We start from the raw sequence: 24,025 nt of genomic DNA on the forward strand, positions 1-24,025 counted from the left end.
CAGCTACTGCTGTTAATGATGTCGTGATATTCGCTTGAAACGCTTGTCTTTTGATATAAAAATTTTAATTTTGATGTAATTGTGGATAAATAGGGCATCTATCATGGAAATAATCGAAATGGATTCCGATTAAAATAATTCCATTTTCTCTAGAAAACACAATAGAAATGTAGGAAGTAATCGAACAATTCTTATCGGAATGTGTTCCAGAAATAATACGTATCCTGATTAGGTTAAAACGTAACAGGGAAAGATCGAGAAATGTATTGGCATCTGAACGATATTCAAAATGTGTTAGTTGAATCGAACAAGGGATAAATATATGCTTATGTTAAAAAGTATTTATGATCCAAGGACTTAATAAGAGGAAATCAAATTTAAGAAACGTCGTTCTTGATGTCTATCAATACGAGTATACATGTATAATAGTTGTACCAGCAACTGCACTACGTAATTGATTGAAGAAGTGTAATAACTGGCTTACTATAAAAAACAATAAGAGAAAATTTATATTTTTGCATTCTCGTTTGATGTATAAATCTTTTAATAGATGATCATTTCAAACATTATCTCATTTATATACAAAAGAAAAATAAAATTAATTTACTTCCTTTCTAATACTATAGTAAAAATATGAACTTTCATTAATTGGTGAATAATAATACTGCGATACTTTTACAATACAAATATAATTTAAATAAAAATTGCGTTCAAAAATTGACAAACTCATACATGATATTGTGTTACCTGTCTCAACCGGTTAGTTTCCACTGTCATGTCATATTTTATTGTTAGCTCTCAAATATTACAGCGAGCTGTATTGATAAAAGAAAAAAAATAGAAATGATTTATATACATATGTATATCCGCATCGTATACACCGATCCATAGATGTCTCGATCAGATTATGCCGTAAATTTTAAAATTACTTCTATGCAGGTTGTTATGGATGTTGTATTGATATTAAAAATATTTTTTTAATATTAAAATTTAAAAAGTAAATAATAATATTTCAAATTTACATTATATATGTTACAGGTATAAAATCAAAATATTTACAACCGGTTTTAATGTTTGTGCTATTCTAAATTGCACCCAAACTAGTAAACTAAAAATAACACAAACTAAAAATAATAAATATACATTTCTGATATTTCTGATTAAAAATATGAAGTTTCGAATGAATTTGATAATCCATATATTACGTATTGTTTACATATAAATTTACATATAAATAACATGTTAACTGGCACAGCTTATACATATATTATACGTATATTTAAACTTTATTGTAATTTATTTGGTGTAAACGCCTAATCCTGATCTCGATTAGGTATCTGTAAAAATAGGTAATATAGATTCACGAAGTGTCTCGCTTAAACAAGCGAACAACAATAAAGATTAATCGGTCACGAACATGTGCACTGCTTTATTCGCTTGCATAGTTTATTAAGACGAACAAAATGCGATCAGGCAATGCGCGTGTCGAAATCGGACACGGCACTCTCGATTTTCCGTGCCATTTGTAAGATCGTATTGGTTTTGCATTGATATGAATACTACGATCGATAACGTACGTGACTCACTCTAGTAAACGAAAATAAATATCTCCTTTATAAAATCGAATAAAAGCCATTCGACACACAATCGTTTAACGTACAAGACATAATTATATTCTTAATAAAAGACAGATTTGCTAAATAAAGTTACGAATATATAACCAAGCTTTAGAAATTTCTATTACTTACCTATTTCTGTTATTTTATACAAAAATAGCATCTGCTCAAGAATACGATTATTTTTACTGATCGAACAGTTGTTACACTGATGTTTGTAGTTCAATTCTTCGTGGTCTCACGATATTCCATTGAAAAGATATCGCGACTAATCGACACATACCGATTCCTCTTCGACGAGTGCTAGGATGATTATGAGTGAAGAGAATTGCTACAACGGGGTTCGTTGATGGATAATAAATCAATCCCCACTATTTCGATCGGTCAGTATATGTACATACATGATGTGTATATCATATGCTGCCGGACAAAATGGCCAGCAGCCATAGTAACCACCTGTTCGTGCCTGTGACATTTGTCTTCTGCTTTCTGTCGCCACTCATTCATGCCTCGAATTCGTCTGGTAAGCAACTAACTCTTTATTTTACACGACAATTTTGAAATCCAACAACAAGCTACGTTTATTACCTCACTTAATAAAAAGAGCGATAGAGGTACACAGTCGACAACAGTATTGATACTAGTAGTAAGATATTTTATTTGACCTTTTGAAGAGTAGCACGAATTTCTTAATTACATGTATAAGGGTAACTTTTAAAACGTTTACTAAATTTTTTAATTTGTGATTTAAAAACAATGATTTTAATTTTTTCCGAAATATAAACAAATCACTCAAAGCTATTAGAAGTTTGTCAGCAATTTTATGCTATTATAGTCTTATTTTGACAAATTTTTAGAAAGCAATCTAGTTTAAGTAATTGCGCACTTGAATAACGCAACCGCGTGATTTTGGATAAAGTTAATGCATTGTAAATGTGCAAATGTAAATACAGAAAGAACTTAAGAAAGTACTATACTACAATCTAGTGTAGTGACCGTAGTCGTTGCTACGCCATAATTTACGACGCAAGATACGACAAGTCAAATAAAAAAAAAGACAAAAATCGATTCCTATAACTGGCGTAACGCGGAATTCTTATCTCTATCCGCCTCAGCGGATCGACCGACGATTGTGATTCTGAAAGAAAAAGATCGGAGGAGACTGGCGTTTCTCTCGCTTTTTGCGGCGAGATTCCTATGATCTCTTTTCATTGTCTTTTTACACCACTGTTACGAGACGAATCGCATTTGATACGGCTGAGAATATCGATCGGTACGCTATCGAGATTACACTGATTATCCGGTTTGTAATAATTTGATTTTACTCTTATCTCATCGCGTCGGAATCCGATGAAAATCACCATTTTCAGACTGGTATCTCGATCAGATTGTTCGCAGACACGAGTAATTATCAGGAAACGTGTTGGTTGAATGGTAAATTGTAAACGCGTGTTTGCACTTTATTCCGTTCTCTCGGACACCGCAGCAAATGTGCTGTGAGTTAAATATATCTTCGAGTTTGCGCTCTCTCTCTTCAAATGCTTACTTAAATTTTCTTACTCTATTTTAGCTTCCGCAGGATTACTACAGATTAGGTCGTTAAAAAATTCTATTACGTAAATAAATTACTTTAATTCTTTCAGTGTATCCGTGTTACTGGTATATCTGTGTATTAGAACTAATGTTTTAATTTTAGAGCTCTCTAGAATTCCAAAATTAGATATAAAATTTAATCACACAAACAACAAAGTCTTATCATTTCATTCGATTTCAACCGAACGTAATAACACTTTCATATGAGGATTATAGTTACGGGGAATATTTAAAATTCAATCTTAGACAATGGTAAAAAAGATAATACGTCATCGAATTTTCCCTAGAAAAAGCTGACTCCAAATTGATCAATGGTGCTGAAATAAATTAAAATAGACGTGATTGTCGCAAGAGAAACAAATAAAAGTCGGAATTAGATAATTATATTAGCGCACATTAGAATGTAAGATACGAATAAGAATCTTACGACTATTAGTCTACCTCGTAATTTTGTCACGAGATAAAAAGGGCTCATTTATTTGATATTCACCGGTTCGCAGCAAACATCTTTTCGAACAATTAGGTTAAGCTCTGACGTCAATCTCGCAGATAAACTTGAATCCGTTCGAAATGGTTAGCATCGATTTTCTATTTCCGGCGCGGATCGTATCGCGATCGTAACGCGTCGGCTAAAGTCGCGGGGCGTTTCGCATAAAAGTCGTGGCCGAATGCAATCTCCGTGCAGCGATAAAGGCTGTCGGATACTTTCAACTCGTTATATCGATCCGCTCAAAATACGGTGCTAACTTCGTAGATTACAGTTTACTCCAGTGTCGTACTCCAGCGTCAAAGGGTAAAGTTGCTTTTTCCCCAACAAAAGCTGGCGCACCCAAAATCTAATTCCATGGTCAGTAGCGAAGCATCCTGTGCGTCACAAAATAAATTAAATTCTGCTAAAAGTGCTACCCATTGGCGAGTTAATGTCAGTCAAAATTTCTTTTCTGTTCTTAATTTACCCCGAAATCGCACTAATACATTGCACATCGTGAATTTTTGTAGCGCATCTCTTTGAAAATAATCGAAAAATATTTCCTCTGTTAATATACTAATAAATTATGTTTCATTGACTATCAAAAGTTATTTTAGTACGTAAAATATGTTCATCACATTTATATTCACATTCGATATGTTATAATACTCACTTTTTGTTTAAATTATATTCAAAAGTTATTAATCATGTTTTTATCAATTCTATCTATATTTCTCAATTTTCAATACCCTCTTAAAATATAATATCAATAACAAACAAATCATGCGTCTTCAGTATCCTAATACTGCGCTAACGCAGTCTCTTGGTTTTTTTTCGAATATAGAATTTAACTAAAGTCTATTATCCGAAGATAATTTTTATTTTATTTCAAAGTGACTTGATTGCTAAAAAGTTTCCCCGCAAAGCTAAACGTACAAACAAAGAAAACGACAGCGAATGGCCATGGTGACATGCACACGTATCCGCAAGCGCGTGTACGATGCATGTATGGATGTCTGGCGGTTGACGAATCAAAAGTAAATACCGGTAAATGAACTCCACGCGAGAAACGACTATGGCTCCCGTAACGCTTTACTACGCTTTTATCTTTTCAATTACTGTCCGTACCTCGTTGACAATTAAATATCGTTAAACTGTAACCGACTGTGGCCAAGAGCGCACAACTTCAGCTAGACCATGTCGCCAAAACGACTAGTTTCATTGTACGTTTACGAGCTAATACGCGTTACGCGAAATTGATCCCTTTTCACACATTTATCACCATCACGCTTTACTGTGCAAACGATCTTTCTATTGTATATTGCCGTCAACAAGATTTTTAAACAACCGAGAGATATCGCAACGGATCATTTATATTTTGAAAAGTCGAATTGATAATAGACAGTTGAAGTAAACTTTGCAGAATGTTGGACAGAAGAAATAATAAATGATAGATCTAGCACAAAGGAAATGGTTTCACCAAAAAAAATGGATAAATATTTTAAAAACCAGTGGAGGGTTGGAAAGGCCAATGCGAGCCGTACGCAGGTAATAAGACGTAGTCTTTAAAATAGTCATGGACAATTTAATAATAGAGTGTAAAATACAAACGTTTCGAGCCACTCCGGATCGTCCTTAGTGCTAAGAAATACAACTAAAGAAAATATAATGAATAAATATTTAAACGATAATAAGTGTTAGATGGTTAGACAAATTACAAAGGGAAAATGCAATTGCTGTTGCGAGTCAACTAATTCATCTGTTCATTAACCCATTAAGAAGAACTATGATAACCGTTTAACATAAAAGTAATATATAAAGGAAGGAGAGAATGCCAATGTGAGCCACAAAATGAACAGACCTCAGTTCTCACAATATAATTCCTCAATTTCTATTTAATATACGTTTCGACCCTTCTTCGGGTCTTCTTCAGTAACTCGTACAATCGAAAATATAGATCGGCACAGCATCGAAGTCAATCCTCTAATTTTGTCAATCAGTAAATCTCTAAATGATGCCCGACATAAAGAGGACTGATTAACTCGACCAGGGATGAGTCCGTGACGACGATGTTAAAATGACTGTCTTTATGTCGGGCATCATTTAGAGATTTACTGATTGACAAAATTAGAGGATTGACTTCGATGCTGTGCCGATCTATATTTTCGATTGTACGAGTTACTGAAGAAGACCCGAAGAAGGGTCGAAACCTATATTAAATAGAAATTGAGGAATTATATTGTGAGAACTGAGGTCTGTTCATTTTGTGGCTCACATTGGCACACATTCTCTCCTTCCTTTATATTTTTCTTTTCGGGAGCCTTCACAACAATTTGGAATATAAAAGTAATATATCTCTAAGTTTAACAAACAAGATAATCAGGAGATAACGCATGGCAAAAGACATCAAGTGCCCTTTTGACAAGGACCCTCAACTTCAAGTACTTTGGCTTATTTCACATTATACGTTCGAAATGTAACTAAGTGGCGATTAAGTCTCGTCTTTAAGGATCAAGTATCCAACGTCAGTCTTGTTTGCAGATTACACCGACTCAAGACAGTTCGAGAAGAACCCTGCGGTTTCGAGGCACAGGAACAACATTCAGCGGTTACCGAATTACAACTGGAAACCGCCTGACAAGTACTATGGCCCGAGGTATTTCGGTAAACCGCAGTCAGTCACTGCGTTGATAACACAGGATGTTCATAAAGTTTCCGTTTTCATTTCTGTTATGTCAAATGTCTTACATTTTGACCAAGTCAATAATGACGCAAATGGTTTAAAACATTCTATACTTATTCTACATAAAGAATGTCAAAAGTTGATATGTATTTCACGAACAATTACGAATAAATAAGTTTTTAAACGGTACAATTCGTAAAACAAATTATTGCAAAAAAAGCAATACTCAACCGGTTTAACAGGAAAGAATTGACGGAGAGAAACCTGGGGATGGAATTTACAAAACCCGAGGATTCGGAACAAAGGATGGCGGATCCGTGGATAAAGAAAATGCAGGAGATAAGCCGACAGGAGAGAGAAAAATGGGCAGCGTACAGAAGAAACGTGAAACTTACCCTCGACAATGTCGAAGAAACTACGAAAGCAGGAAAACTTGCGAACTACGAATCGATCACAGTGAGGACACATAGAAATTACTCTTTTTGGGGAGAAATGTTAAATTAACTTACGTTTTTCATGCTGTTATATTTTGGTACAGAGTCTCCAAAAAAAATCATTATTAAATTATTTTTTTATATTTCTTATAACTGTAGGATAAAGCAATATTATTTAATACGTTATAAATTTTAATACAATACGCTTCTAGCAATGATAGTGTTTATTACAGATACCAATACTTTTAAAAAACGAGCAACACCACGAAAATGTAAAGGAAGGATTGAAACTTCCTATACAGTTACTTGAAGAAAGCGAATCGTTGAAAACAAATATGGAAGTAAGTCATGTAACATTAAAGTCAATAACAAATATTTTGACGTAAAATCGATTGCATGTTGTTGACAATTGAAAACAGATTAAAATTGTTAAAGCAGTTTTAAAGTCAATTTAAGAAAATCATTTATTACTTAATAAAATTACTAATGTCAATTAATATTCAAAACATATGATATGTGTATATTCATAAATTTGTCTATATGAAATAGACATTCTTTATTTGAGATAACTTAAATATCGTTACTTAAGACATTTTAGAATAAAAGCACCCTTTTTGTAAATTTTATAACAAGATTCAAACAAACGTAAAAGAAAATGCGGAAAAATCTTGAATATGTTAATTTGTAAATTTTTATATGACTTTTTATTATTACTGTGCAATAGCTTGATCCTGCCACTCTGAAACCGCTTGTGCAGCATCTATCAGCGACTGAAGACAACACGGGTATGAAAAATGTTTCTTCTGGCAATCGATTTCACTCTTCTTGGGGAAACTCAAAACAACACGCGGGTACAAATGTTGATGGAGCATCTAAAAAAGTCAAAAGCGATGAATGGAGAAGAAGTATAAAAAATTCATCTGAAAAATTTCTTCGAAAGGCACCTATCACGACGACTCATCAACGACACAAGGACTACGAAATAAAGGAAGATCCAGTCATCAAACAGAATGCAGATATCGATTACGAGAAGCGCGAACTTAAAAAAGACCGTCTCGGTTCCGTAATAAATTCGCATCCTGAACACTCAATCTCACAACAATTCAAAGATTTACATATTCTTAAAAATAGTACGAGTATGCATACAAATTTAACGAAATCTTCAGAGAACAACAAAAACTTAAATCATACGAATGGTTTCAAAGAATCTCCCATGAAAAAATATTTAAAGTTTAATTTCCCCCGAAATAACAAAAAAGAAAACAACAATAAAACAGATGAAGATAAAACGGCGAATTTGTTGAAACGAAAGAGCAAGAACAACAATCATGCAAATTTGCCTTCCAAAGAGCTGATCTTCCAATTGAAGACTCCAAATATTCCTAAAAGTCCTACAAATAAAAGTTTCAAAAAATTTGCTGAAACTAGTAAGAATTCAAATCGTAAGATCGATTTCAAACTTCCTATAAAGAAATCTCCCGGTCAATTTAGTTCCTCTCAAAATAACAACGAAGAAAACAGTGAGGATAATAAGAAGGACGAGACGATCATAGCTGCGAGATCGTTGATGTGGAAGAGCAAGGAGGAGAAACATGATGCAGGAAAGAAGGATATGACGGAGAAACTGAGTCACGAAAGATCGTTTCATTCTGGTAGATGGGGCATGAGCGCCTCATCGCCGCCTGCAGAATTTCTAAAAGATATGTCTCGACGATCGATGCATCGGAAAAATGAGGAGCAAATCGAGAAAGATGGAAAGCACCATTTGTTTGGTCAATGGGGTATGAGCGTCGCATCACCTCCAAAAGAATATTTCGAGGACATCTCGATGCGCCGAGGACACGAAACCGAACGCTTCACTAAGAAAAGAGGGTCAAGGCCCAGCGAGATCAAAAGATCTTTCGATAATCGATCGCCAGTTCATCAGAATCATCGGAATTTGCAAGCGACTCTGACTGAGCAATTAATGGCCGACGAGCATTATAAGAAACTAGTGGGGACATTGCTTGGAAAAGTTCCAAACGGTCTTTATGATTCCAGATATCCAGACCTTAACGACTTGTTTTTAGGATTTTTACAAGCTTTACAGTCATATCGCTGGCAGGATGATATGGATATACCGATGTCCTGTCGTGTACGAATTCCGTACGCTTTATCCCGTATCTAAAAAATATTTCTCTTTACTCTGCATTTACTTCATTTCGTGTTGCTGAAGTAAAATTTAAATAATTACATTATAAAAACTGACCGTCAAACAACAATGTTCTAAAAATTCTAAAAACGTATCACATAACACATACATACATTTTAAAAAAAAGTTCTTATTTACTCGCGCTAAGAATCGGCCAAAAATGTTTTTGTCACGTGATGAATATGTTAATTTTTATTTCCCAATGTTTCTCATACGCACGCAAGCATATGTTAATGCGTTATCATTATTTCTAAAAATATGCTGTTTTTTCATATAGGTGCTTTTTCACATAATAAAAATATACTGATTTTTCATATGCTTTTATATATTCGATGCTCAGTTAAAAATGATAATAAAATACGACTTACTACTTTATTCATTATTTAATATGTATTTCTCTTGTATGCCGAGACATTGCTAGTCAATTTTTATTTATCAGTTATATCAGTTAAAAATATACACATGAAATGCACAAAGTGACTTCAGATACGAAATCAGCATTTAGATATTTCCTTATTAACGTAAGGTGTAAGAAGTACTGAAAAGAATTATGTAATATTTCTAAAAATAAAAGAGAGAAAAACGTTACTCGGACAGAAAATTATTCCACTCTACATTTAATTGAATTTCTCGTGTAAGATGGTGAGTCCGTAATTCCTAAGCACAACGATAAATTAATATAATCAGCCTGTTAAAGCAACATGTTGATATCTTGCGACATCGTCATATCATGATATCTAATTTACAACTTCGCCTCATATAACCATGTCATCGTGCTTTATGTACTCACGTTAATCGTGCAAATCGACATAATGTTTAATAATATCTCTTGTTTATTCTTTCTGTGGTTGCATGTATCTGGTTTTTGTCACACTTCGTTGCAACGAGGCAACATAAAAGTCGTCGAGGAGAAATACGCAGAAAGTAAAACGACATTCCACTAGGATAAGCCCCAGAAGGGGAATCGTCCTCGGGGAAGAAATCCTCGGACACGGCAATAAATCCGCTCGCAATGTTAAAAACGCGCGACAGACTGCATCGTTAGATTTTACATAGATTGTACAACTGTACGAATATTCGTACACTAATACTACATAAGTAATATTTTCTTTTACTTTATGCAATGTTCAACATTTTTGCTGCATAATTAAGTTTTGTCTAAAGCAAATATTTAAAAATACAAATATATAGTCACAACTTTTTCTCCTATTTTTTCCAATTTCTCGTGCTTTTCATTTACGTTTAAACTTCGTTAAAATTGTTTTGCTAAATTATTTTAATATCGTGTACTGTAATATCGAAGACTAATAAAATTCGATATTATTGTAATATCGAATGCTAATAAAAATACAAACATTTTAAAGATAAATTTTAAGAATGAAAAGTGCACTATTTATAAAGTAAAATTAAGTTTGTAATTTAAAATATTAAATATTGTTATATAAGATGTTACATCATTATAATTCACTATGTATTTAATTGAATGTGTATATGTATATTTAAAAAATTACTTTGAAATACCTTCAGGATAAAAAAACACTAATGTAAGAACTAAAACCAGGAAAATAAAAAACTATAGTTTACTTTAATTAAAATCATAATTATTTCACCAAAACGAGCTAAAAATTATAACGGAATTAAATTCACCAACATTAAATTAATAGTCACAATTTGCGTTGTTTGAAATATTAGACCGCAATTCATCTTTTATTCAAAAGCATAAATTTGCGGCTGCAAGTGAACAAATGTTACAGCAGAGATTTTACATGAAGTAACAAAAGTGCTCAGCTGTACAATCAGTGTTTGAGTAATATTACAAGTTTAACATGTAAAATTATAAACTATTTCGAAAATCTGTTAATTCCATGAAAATCGATAAGTCCAAATGTTCAAGTGTGCAAGTTATATTAATCCATTAAGTCCTTTAGGGCAGGTCCTTACATACTTTCAAATTCTTGTAACTCGGGTCCTAATAAAAAAATTTAGATTGCAACCGGTCATTCAGAGAAAAAAACAGTTGCTCTTTTTAAAGAATCTAACCAACAAGAGTGGAATATCTACAAAAAAAAGAAAATTAAGACAAAAATTAATAATTTCCAATTTTTAACTAACAGATATTTATAATAATTAATTAATAATTGTATCTTTTATTTATCTTTTAGATCGAATTTTTTCCACGATTTATTCCACTCAAAGTAAACAAAATTATATTATATATTAGCTGAATATTTGTCAGTGAAAATGCAGGGGTTACTTATTTTTTTATCTCCACTTTCAACTTGTATCATTTTTCAGATATCCCATCATCGAATAGATTTTCGGAAAGAGCAACTCTTTTTATTTCTAAATACGATCTAAAAAATTCTGATTAGAATCTAAGTTATATAAACACGTAAGGGTCTTCTAAGAGTTACGTGATTAATACAAATATGACAATTTAATTTCTATTACTCAATCCGTTAACTAAAACGGATATTTTATCAGTAATTGAAAATTAATATTGTTATAATTGTTTTTGTGACAACCCATGTATCTAGTTATCATCTTACAACCACTCATCAAGCTTCTCTCTCTGCAAGGAATAAATTTGAATTAGAATAAGATAATAATGGGTGACCTAACTATGTATAGTAGAATCTAATTCTTGCAAATTGGTTATTTTGATATGTAAATTAATTGTTCATCTCGACTAAAGAGAGAATAACATTTGCCGAAATTATAAAAAAATAGGGAAATGCACCGTGAAGACGAGACATAATGAAAGGAGCAAAAGTGCAATCGACGATTCGGAGATAGCAGGAAACGTCTCGTCTTCTCGCAGAAAGTTCTTGCTATCGTCCGAACGTTCCCCGATTAAAATTACACTGAAACTCTTTTTACGTCTCGGTCGTAACTAACGGATGTTGGCAGATCTTCACTGACTGACATACCGCAAGAAATGAAGTACCATAAAAACTAGAATGAAGAACTATCTAATTTTATATTATCGAGAAATATTAGACTGAGAAAAAACATGAAAAACATAGAGTTATTATTCCATATCGATATTGTCAAGAGAGAGAGGGGGGGAGAGGGGAGAGAAGAAGAGAGAAGCTTCAACAGCGTTCTCACTAGTGAGAAATATTGATAATCATGTTAGCTATTAGTATAATAATATTCTCAACGAATCATCACAAGCACATATAAGCAAGTCTGCTAAATAATATTTTTTAAATAAGACATTTTTAATAAAAATAAATAATAAAAAAAGATTGCAGCTCTATTGCATATAAAGGAAAAGAGCACAAGACTTGTTACCAAAAATGTTCGTACTGCAATTGATAGATATTTGAAATCATATGCCGTCAAAAGCAGATGAGAAAATTCGTGGCTATTTTCGACTTAAGAAATTATTCGGATTATTCGAAGCGGATTGTTGGTATAGAATGCAGAGAAAGTGTGAAACGGAGCGTCGAGGAAAATATCGAAGGAATTATCGCTTCGTGCCATGCCATAGAATAAATAAAACTTCCTTTGCCGCACGCGTCAAAGTTCGATCGTAAAGAGGGAGTTGAGATACCACGTTTTGCTGGAGCAGCTTCTCCTAAAATATGTTTTCTGTACCGAAACGTTGGTGATTCGCGTTTTATGTCGAACCTCGCCAATTGCGTCTGGACGAAGTTCGGCTAACCCGCGAATTCACGCCATGAGTAACAAAAATATTCTCTAAGTAATATTGCGCATCTCGAGTAAGCGCAAGATATATCTTATTTATTCATGTGCAATATTTATTGTTTGTTATTTAGAAATTTATTATTTTGTAGTTAATCTTAATTGGTCATTTTGTTATCGTTGTTAATAGAACGCATAGGCTAGAAAAACCTACATGTTACAACCTAAATTCAATTTATAAAAGATTATCGGCAACGCTGATACATTTCTGAAATGAATATCGAGAGCTTAGGAAATCAGAAGACCTGCATATAAGCAGAGATAGCAATTGAATGCTCTAGCTTTTACGAGCATTCTATTTACAGTCGAGAAACATCGGTCCAGAAAAGCTCGATGGCAGAATAGCCACTTCTGAACAGATCGGCGAAATGTGAGCGTGACGTCATTGAAAAAGATCTGATCCCTCGCTTACTATGTATTATTTCATTCTCTCGTCTCACTAATATTTACATACTGCGCGTTAAATTAAATAAAAATCACATTTCACATATTTCACGAGAAAGAGATAACAATTTAAATAACACATCTATTTTATTGTAATATATCAGATATTTTACGTAATAAAAAATAAATGTAACAAACAACCCAATTTATTTTTAGGGACAGGTGGCATAACGAGGTCTTGAAACAGATTTAATTATTGACGAATACTTTACGAATTAATGCTAGAACCACGCATACCCTCATGCCGGAGGCAAAGGCGAACAAACAATTGGCTTTGGAGGTGTGCACCTGCCTTGTATGTACAATATGGAATTACGCAATTACGCCTGGTTTTTATAAAAAGAATTCTGCAACTAGCTCATACATGCAGGCCAATTATAACAACTTGGCGCACGACATTAACAACTTGCTTTTAACGCGATAATGCATTGCAAACGATCGTTTCTCATTTCCCTGCGGCATCGGCTTCGGAAAAACAAATATCGCGCTCTCCGACAATGGCCTGTATTCTCGCGGTATTGTGGTTTATACCCGACGTAGGACACGAATCTCGTGCGATTGACTTGTTGACTGACACGGAATAACGTTGCGCATTGATTCAATTAGAATTTAATGTCAATGAAATGTATAGATCGAGTTGTATAGTTGTGCTAATGATAGCATCCGTTGTTAACAAAAATTAATGAAGAACCCTGACTCACAGAAACTATTTTTTGCTTTCTATATTCTTAAAGTGGTAAGAAAATTAAATAATCGTATTCAACATTAATAACATAAATCGTAAATACATATAGAGGAAAGTCTCCTATTATATGAGACAAGTTCCTAACATGAGATAGCAGGGTTTCTGCTAAATTAATAGGCATCGTCTGTTGGTTCTACCATGAATATATTGTCCTTGGAGTGAAATGCGTTCAGTGGAAAATTCATTGTTGGATCGTGTAAACGTTGCGAAAAAAGATTTGTCATTGAATTTGGATGTTGAAAGCCTACTATCTCATATTAGAAGTCTCGTAGTAGGGGACTTTCCTCTAGCTGGCAGTTTACTTTTCGTAAAAAGATTCAATAAAGGTGACAATGAAAAAGGAAATGTTGAATATAATTAAATTGCTGAAAAAAAATTCTACGTTTATTCACCCGCATGTCTGTATATTCTGTAGCCCCTGGATGTGTATCTATTGTAGAGCAGCTATTATCGACACGCTTTGCACATTTGTCCGTGTGCACACCTGCGGCAGGGAGAATGCGATAATAATCATATCTTGCGTGTGCATCTGATAATGCATCGGTCTGTAATTACATCTGGCAAACGATCGATTCCTATAGCGCGTAATATTGCATCATTATATCATTATGGTAACAACCAAGACGCCAACATGCGATGTCAATGGCATCTCGTGCCGAACATTGTATCAACAATCTCGAAAATGGCGACAAAAATTGATTTAGTTTGATTTTATTTCCATTAACAAAATGCATTTTTGCAAGTAGGTAAAGCTTTAGCGCAACAGCATGATGTGCCGACGTAATAAACGTTGTCATTTGATGTCTTTTAAGTTCACTAAAGTACATATACGTACCGTATGTATATGTACGTCGTTAGATAAAATATTATTATTTTAATATTCGTTTCTCGCACAGAATATAACATGACATTATATTTGTCTGACAAAACGGGAAATAATTCAAGACTACATTTTCCAGTGGTTTCAGTAGGAAGTGCTCTCGAGTGTTCTTAATATTTAATTAAGCAATCTTCGTTACCGATGCCACAAATGTCATATGCGGAATTTCGCCTGTGATGTTTCGAATTGGACAATCGTGAATACCGCAGGTACAAACCGAGCTAATATTCCGGCGTCCATATTACGAGCTAAGTTAAGCTCGTCGTCTCCCTTCGCTTGGAACCCCCGTATGAAACAATCGGCTCGCATCTTAATTACGCGGCCATAATTTAGCAGTCGGCGCGTCCTCGAGCAGGCATTCGACCCATGCGAAATGTATGCGGGTCTGCGGATTATAGTTCGTCCTGCGAGCAGCGATTACGGCAAACAATGCCGACGATATCGAGTGCCACGACAACTACCGTTCGCACTGCTCTCGCTTCTCTAATATAAGCGGAAACGCGGAACTGTGCTTTGCCTTCAAACGCGGAAATAACCAGGAGTTAACGTGCATCGTTCACGTACGTACACGGTGGATCGTTTATTTTCGATTACGCGAAAGCGTCTTCTGGTGATGCCTTATCTGCATACAGTACAATGCTAAGCTTGCCTAATTACGCGAATAAATTTGCTCGTTCTCAGTCGGAGGAGAAAATGTTTCTCTTCAAAAAAGCCCGCACCTCTGCTCTTTACAAAATAAGTTGATTACTCAGAACTTACTGTCCCGAGGAGATTAGCATTTTTCCGCTAGAATTATCGCTACTCTTTTCTTACAACAATGCTAAATGGTTTGAAGAGATAAACTCGCATATTAACTTTCCTACTTCTTTTCGTATGGTATATATCACCATAATAACATTAAGTACTTTAGTGCGAAAAAAAGGAGCATCATTCTCTCATAAGAAGAGAAATATAGCTTTGAGAAGTGAAACTTTTATCTCGTAATAAATGTCTAGCCGAGAAAAATGTCATTGGTTATAAAACGAAAAAAGAACTAAGTACATTATATTTTGAATTATCAGGTGTCAATATGTAATTTGATGTAAAGTATTTTTATGCGTGTCAATCAGTCATCGACATATTATCGAAGATATTTTGAATCGTAAACGTTGCACATCGTCATGAAAAGCGATTATTAGAGGAAAGTTCCTTGAGATAGGATTTTAATACAAGACAGTAGGGTTTCTGTTAAATTAATAGGCATCTTCAGTTGATTCCACCATGAATTTATTGACCTTGGAGCGAAGTCTGTTTAGTGGAAAATTCATTGTTAGATCGTGTAATCGTTGCGAAAAAGGATTTGCGATTGAATTTGGATGTTGAAAGCCTGCTATCTCATATTAGAAACCTATCTCATAATGGCGGACTTTCTTCTAATTGTAAGTATAAACCACACTTACCCACAGCGCATAGCCGACCAAACATGTGACAAATGCTATCATAATTCCGTACATCGTAGGTAAAGTATCCTGCACACATTGCCCTTTCTCCATGCTGATTTTCGCAACAGTGTACAAAATGGGAAGCTACGTTGCGTTAATTTCGATCAATCGAGCGTCCTGGCTCCGAAAATATTTCTTTCATCGAAAAGGAGCGTTCACTCCGAGCAAATAAGAATTCGAGTGCCCGTTGTTTGGTAAGGGTATATCGATAAATCTGGCCCACGGTGCAGCTATTTGCTAGAAAAGCGTTCGACGAGGAAACACGAGTAGAGCTGCAAACGGGTAGAAGGGACGACAGAGGAAACGCGGAGAAGACGACGGAGGAAGAAACAAGACGGCTCTCGTCGAGTTCTCAAGGGAAAGATTTATAGTAGTTGCCTATCGAACGCAATTTCTAACGGGATACACTCAAGATCGCGAAACGAGCGTCCTCTTTTCGAATTACGCTATACTATTCGCTCACATTTTTTTATTTCTTTTTCAGATTATCAAGAAAATAACCCTTTACACGATCTCGTCCCACAGTCACGAAGTTTGATCAAAAGTTACAATATTGACAGAAAAAGTTTAAACGGCGCGCTGGAATATGAATCAAACTTACAACTATGTTAACTTTAACACTTTTCGTCATCAAACAATCATCAAAATTTATGACATTTCGTCAACAAAATTGAATGTCACAAATTTCTTACAATGTTATAAACTAGCTCAGTACAATTTTTAATTAATTTATATCTTGTCCAAATTTTAAATGCTATTGTGTAATCACTAGCGACAAAGAACTTTGGCGCGCGCGCGCGTATATTTATGTACAAATATACTGTACTTACACGTTTTGCAATAAATAATAAAAATTTATGCACTTTTCATCTTTGATATTTTGACAAAAAATGACGATATCATCGTATGCGCTTGTTGAGTGAGCGAATAAAGGATTGACGCGTCGAGGATAAACGGGCCAGACTAGTTAAAAATTAAGACCGCTTAAATCACAATGACCCATCTGCGTCGTTTCACACCAACGACGCCGCCGATTCGTTCGCAACGATGAAGTCGTCCCCGGCATCCATCTCGGGGAATCGTTGGTGACATCGAAAAGAAAAGCCTCCTCTCTCTTTCTCTCTCGACATTTGAAAGTTCACTTGGCACGAAACGGATGGGAAGGTTCCGTATCCGTACGATCGCCGGTCGATCACCGTCACCGAGGTGAGTTCGCGAGGAAAACGCGCGAGGTTGAAGAGCCGAGGTGCAAAATTCCACCTTGAACGAGACACGGACGGCCACTGGTTTCTAGTTTTGGCTAGCGTTTCTGGTTGCTCCCAGACGTACTGGACGCGGAAACGCGTATTAATAGTCCGACAGAAACGGAATCTGGGTGGTCAGAATGTGCGAAGAGAAGAGACGAGCAGACAGACACCGATGATGGTTGCGGACGGACGTGCAAGATATCTGTAGAGGATCAAGATGGATTTAGCGCCGATTCATTTGCTTCAACAAATGCGCGAATGGTATCGATCACCGCCGAAAAGACTACGGACATGTCGATCGCGTGGCTCGGCAGGCTGTATAAGAATATGTTTATACGTTTATACAAATGATATAAAAATTCAATCCTCGTGCAGACGTGGAATATTGTAGAAATTTGTAGATATACGATATAAAATGGGACGCAATCGCCTCGCTATTATTAAATTACTCCATCAGATTGCCCACACTTTGATGAATCAAATGCAATCCTAGCGTTAGCGAGATAATTGTAGCGGATATCGACAAACGCGCGCGCATGCAAAAAAGCAAATGATGTGTCGATAGTAATTTCAAATCCAATTACAATGAACAATCCACACAGAGCCATTTATCGCTGTGGCTACTCTTTCATGACCAGACAGTTCAATCGCAAAGTGAACATATTGCCTGTCACGGTGACGACATGTATGGACATTTGTAAACAACTCATTCAACGTTCGTCGCCTTACGACGCATTTATTGCATGTTCATTCGTATTCGCCGACTCTATCGCCGACTCTAACAAGCATTCAAAGGGAATCCCATTGCGAGTGAAATCGCCTCTCAATTTCAATTTTTCATTATCCAAGAGTGTCGTCAACGCGCTTGCGTAATAAAATACCCATTTCCTGTGCAAATAAGTGAAAATGGAAATATAATATAGTAACAATGTTATTATCTTTCCGTTGCACAAAAATAAATGTAATAAAACTAATAAACAAATAATATTATGTCAGTGAATTAGCTGCAATTCAAATATTGTATAAGAGTAAATCAACTTGCAAACAAGTCTTAATGCAAATTGATGTAAAATTATACGAATGACAAGACTATCGAACGATGGGAAAGAATTTCTTTCAATGCTCTATAGCCAAAAGACGATCTTGCGAGCTCTAGATCGACGCTCGAGCATAAAATGCAATTTGGCGGATGTCAGGCCGTCGTCGCTCGTGACCATCGTCGCCGTGTCGTTGCTGTTGCTGCTACTACCGACGGCGGCGTAACAAAATTTAATTGGATTTATCGATCGGTTTTCTCATTCCCATTTCCCGCACGTCCCGGCAATTAGACCGGCCAGCATCCCGGTGCAGGTGATCTGTTGACGCTGTTGCACTGATAGCGAACAGCACGAAAATCCACCGACGAGCCGACAATCGGTAATCGGCGTCACAAGCCCCGACGACCGATGATTTTCCATTCGCTTAATCATGGACAACGTGTGCCTATAAAGATTGTGTAAACGTATACCGATAGTCATGCCGATAACTCGAGCTGGCTCATCGAACAACAAGCGATAAGCTTGTCGCTATTACTATCCCGAATCTGCCTAAATTCGTTCACATAGCGACTAAAAATTCGCATTTATCTGAGGCGTACGCGAGTCTTTCGACGGTGATATCAGTACAATGTTACACCTTTCTCATTTTATTACAGTAATATGAAAATGTAAAATTAAACATTAAATTGCCTTTATAAATTGCTTTATGAATTTCGGAATAAATATACACAAAGAAAATAGCGTGTGTTGCAGATGTTATCTCGTATACAATCATGTTTAGGATATGAAACAAAAACCAATAAACGGTTCAAGATAAATATCAGTGCGCATATCAATTCACATCAGGTATAATATCAGGAACTCGAGCAAATATTTCGGAAGGAAATGCAGGGAATATCAAGTTATCGATATGGATGTATCACATGTTTGTAAAAAGTAAACGTAAGCTCGCCGAGGAGGCTGATCACGTTTCAAACATTGTCGTGTTTCTGACAGTTCGAAATTCGAGAGCTGTCACGTGTAGTTTTCGCAACGCGTCTGCTTAGTGGAGATGACGTGCCGTTGAAAGAATCAATAATAATATGATACACGATTATATGTATACTCAATAAATGGAAAATAATATACGCGTGGAAATGAAATTCTGAAAATATAGTCGAAATATTTAAAATATGAAAATAGATTCAATTTAATTTAAATTAAATTATAATTTTGTAATTAAATATAATTACAAGAAACAATAAAATTGAATACATACACATAAAAATATGTATATTTAAAATAAAAAGAATATTATGTGACTTTAGATGCAACACCTCAACTTTCTTTGCCTATAAATATTCTTAAAAATAAAGCATACAGCATAAAACATAAACATAAACTATAATAAAGCGTAACAAATTTTAATATTAAAATTTTTTGATAGATCAGTAAAGACAATTTCATACTTAACATTTGCCAAATACAATTCCTACTATATTCATTAAAGATAAAGAAGAGACAGATGTAATCGATGCGAATAATTTGTTATCATTAGTCGATATAATACCGACTATAGTAATTTGTTACTAGAGCTGCAGAAGATAAGGTAGATCGCTACATACTAACAAAAATTTCATGGTTCTATACATATAAGTTATCGACTGAGGAATCGAAAGATAAGCTGTAAAATAACGATTAATACTTTTTCGGGTCGCTTACCACACTCCGGTTAATTTCATCATTGATTAATTCACTCAACAGAGTTGCCAACATGACACGTAAAATACATTTGACATTAGAAGACAAATATAGAAAATTCAAAAATACTGTTGGTAACATTGATTGTGAGAATTAATCGACGTCGATTACTTTAACTGGAGTTTCGTTGAAATAGGCTGTAGTTAGTTTCGTTAGGTGTTAAAGTTTAATGTTATATTAAACTTAACAAATCTTGTAACTTTAAAAACTCTATTAAATATATTTTTTAATGAAAAAATGAGCGTTATTGAGTATTATTTCACAAATATGGTAGTTACCTAAGAAAGTATAATGGAGGGAGTAGAGAAGAAATCAATTCTATGCAAATTAAAAAGGTGCGGCGAAGAATTACTAAAAGTATCATTATATTCCGATATACGTGCAACTATTCGACCGCAGTACATGCAGGTATTTTGTAGCGGATACACATAAACACGATTCAAAGAATTAATTATTCCAAAACGTGATAAATAGAAATAAGAAATGCTTCATCGTTACAGATCAATTCAATCAGCTTTAATAAATAAAGTAAACTAGGGTACTCTATCTAAAATAATGAAATTTAAAAGTTAAATAATTATATTTCATACAATTATTTGTAATCATTCTTTCAATATATTTAGATCGTCATAAACAATCATTATGTACCTATACAAAAATTACAAACCGATCAAAAGCGTGATTATAAAAAAATACTATTATAGAAATTTTTTATTTTTATGAAATTTTTTATGAAATAGCACAAACTTAATGATTTAACAAGGATGAACACGACTTATCCTAACTGTGAGATGACGTCCATGACGATCATTAGTTTTCTGATGGGGATAACATTAAGACGTTAGTTGCTTCAGGATTTTGCTAATCACCTCCTTATCCACCATCAAGCCTTTGTACTTTGACAACACGGGGAAAAACTCAGTCCCGTCACACGTATCTCGGATGACAAGCGAGTACATTGACTTTTTCCTAGCATCGAGGTTATTATTCTAAAGTTACGTTTTGTCACGTGCTCTCACACACTATAGTGAAATTATGTACACGCTTTTAAGAAAAGAATTGTATCAAACACGTACGTGTTAAATAAGAGATTTAGAAGATGGTAAAACCCAAGAATTATTAGAAATGCAACTCGATATATAACAATTTTTAATGCAAATGTTTTAACTCTTTCGCCATTCCGTGAGCGAAACAATGGAATGGAGGAAACGATGACAGAGATACACAGAAATGGCTATCGTGGTTGGCAAAGCTGCTTATATGGCGACTTAAGCGGTAACCCGTTTCAAGAGAGCAGTCTCCTATCGCACTACTCACATTTACTCACTTCCTAAGAATCTGCCATATTAGGCAAAAAGATGCATATCGATCGGCTTATCGATCATACAGTTAATCACTTTGCAACTCGACATCGCGTTGAACATTGACTTTAAAAGCTAAACTTACTGTTAGCAAAAAAAGTTGCATTCGCTCACGTTTTACCCACCAACAAGATAGTTTCTACAAACACACAAAGCTAAAATCTTTCTTTTCGTGTTCATTGAAAATTCGCTTACCACCGATGTAGTTGTACGGACACCAGGAACCTTCTGTCTCCCGAGACCGGTGAGTCCCCTAAGACATCTTCTGGTGCAGTCGGGATCGTTGTCCTCACAGATGGGACATCCCGCGGTGGAGGCGCCGCCTCGTTCTCTGAGGACATGATTGCTGCTAGTCGTGTAACCTTGATCGGAACTAGCGTTCGAGTTCGGCCTGGAGTCGTCGGAGCTGTCGAATGGCTTAATGTTTCTTGGCCGATGAATGATTCCCACCGGTTCCCATATCTCGCTGGTCGACGACGCGTAACAATTGTTTTCCTTGGTCTCGCGACTTCTCTCGTCAACGACTTTACCGCCACGAGCGACAGTAACTTCTTCCTTCGTCACGACAGACGATTTTACACTTAAGGATGTCTCGAGTCGCACCGGAGCCCTTTAGAACCATGTCAGTTTACAAAATAGCAGTGTGGATCTTGTACCAAGTGTGTATCGAATGAAATATGGAATTATCGCGAATAATAAATCATAGTAAGTTTACGTTAAGATCGATACATTGCCAGTAAAATAATATAGCATCATATTACCGCCCATGGCTACAGTAATAAAGTACAGTTTTCAAGTAACTCAACTCGAGCGCGATAAATAAGAAATTCAAGATAGACAGCAAAATGTACTATCGCAAAAATATATGTGCGTTCGTGACCGAAAAAAAAGAAGAAAATATGGGACATAATATAAAAGGAGCGAAGTCATTATGCACGGTAGGGAGAGATCCACAATGCTACCTTAGAATGCCAGCCTTGACGAGAATCTGGTTGAGAAGATCACACGGTGGGACCTGGCCGGTTATCATGGCTTCTCGTATAGCGACTCCGTCTGGCCCCTCGAGGGGGATCGGCACACCGTTTATCAGCAGGACTTCCTCCTCTCTCACGCAGGACTTTTTCTCGCAGTCCACAACCTTGACACCAGGCCCGAGTATGGACTCCACCGTGGATTGAATCTCGTGGTCATCCATCCCTGAGAACGTACGCTTCTTTCTCGTATTCGCTACTTCTTTTCGTTATTGACATCTCGTGCGAATTGACAGTAATTGAAACTTTATTCATACTATTGTGCTCGCCAACGAATGCTAATTGTTTAGAATCGAAATGAAAAGTCCTTCAATTCTGATTTCGAGAGCAAGTTGGGGAGATTTGGTATGTGTTATGCGGGAACGATAATACCGCTAATCATATACAAATATTATTTTGTTTTACCTGCGGCTTGTGATGGTAGAACAACCACAGGTAGAACCGAGGGAACCTGGCACACGTACGCGCTGCCTTTCGGCCACCTGAACTAACCTAACTTAACTAAACCTGCCCGGAACCGGCGGTGCTATGCACCTGCATCGACTTGTGGGGCGAAGTTGCTCTGAAGTGCTGTGCGGAGATTTTCAAAGTAGTTCGGCAAAAGTTCCCTCGAGTCGATAGCTAACGTAATCCTCGCTTTCGCAGCTGAAGTTCAAATTGAAATAACTTGGCCGATACAGTAATAGTTTTTAAAAGTTTTAGTCAAATCATTAACACACGCCGAACAGTCGCTTCGGCATTACGTGACGCGTTTTATAAAAAAGTAAACTGAAATATGTAGTACCGTAAAGATTAAACCTTATTTATTGAAATCGTTGGCCGAAGCATAATTCGTTAATCCTTATTATAAATGATATATATTACATATTATATAATTTCAATGTTTATTAAATTATTCATAGGTGCAAAGCAACATAAATTTCCCTCCGCACCAACGATATTCAATACTTTTACCCTTTTATCGTGCTACAGAGGCGCGAACAATACTTTTTCGCGTGATCGATAATCAGCTAACGAGCATGCTACGACATAAATCAAAAACTTCGCTGGCAACGTAGGTCATGAACAAAGTGGAGAACGTCGCTGGTCGATGATGCGAGAAATGCATTATTCCAATGCACGGTACGGCGCCGCTTCGCGCGCGCTTGCATAGATAAATGCACCGCTGCATGATTTACATCTCAAGGAGAACGATGTCGGGTCGAGACGAAAGACGAGCACACGGATGAGCGTGCAGAGCTATAAATGCGTTTCTGTTTTGATTCTTAAGTACATTCTTTAAACGAGCGGGACTAGCTAGAAACCCAGAGATGAGGGAGAAGACTCCCTGTCTGGGAGTTCGGAGATGTAAGAGCGGCAGGG

General features: G+C 35.6%; 2 protein-coding genes across 2 annotated transcripts in view; one reads left to right on the top strand and one right to left on the bottom strand.

Moving 5' to 3' along the window:
* LOC105569326 overlaps positions 1–24,025 on the bottom strand; it is a 281,091-nt gene that overhangs the window by 178,389 nt on the left and 78,677 nt on the right. Inside the window, exons 4-5 of the mRNA XM_012025691.1 lie at positions 22,595–22,829; positions 21,828–22,242 (exon numbers count right to left, since the gene is read on the bottom strand). Of these exons, the coding sequence (XP_011881081.1) occupies positions 21,828–22,242; positions 22,595–22,829 (650 nt within the window). The remainder of the gene's footprint in view (positions 1–21,827; positions 22,243–22,594; positions 22,830–24,025) is intronic.
* Positions 1,990–9,582, top strand: LOC105569324 (probable serine/threonine-protein kinase DDB_G0283337). Its single transcript, XM_012025690.1, is given in 6 exon segments — positions 1,990–2,139; positions 6,220–6,334; positions 6,604–6,817; positions 7,029–7,136; positions 7,520–8,569; positions 8,572–9,582. Coding segments are annotated over 6 exon segments (1,680 nt in total). The 5' UTR covers positions 1,990–2,033; the 3' UTR covers positions 8,659–9,582.

Source organism: Vollenhovia emeryi, unplaced genomic scaffold (genome assembly GCF_000949405.1).
Source record: "Vollenhovia emeryi isolate VEMERY1.0 unplaced genomic scaffold, V.emery_V1.0 DF939124.1, whole genome shotgun sequence".
Taxonomy (NCBI): Eukaryota; Metazoa; Arthropoda; class Insecta; order Hymenoptera; family Formicidae; genus Vollenhovia; species Vollenhovia emeryi.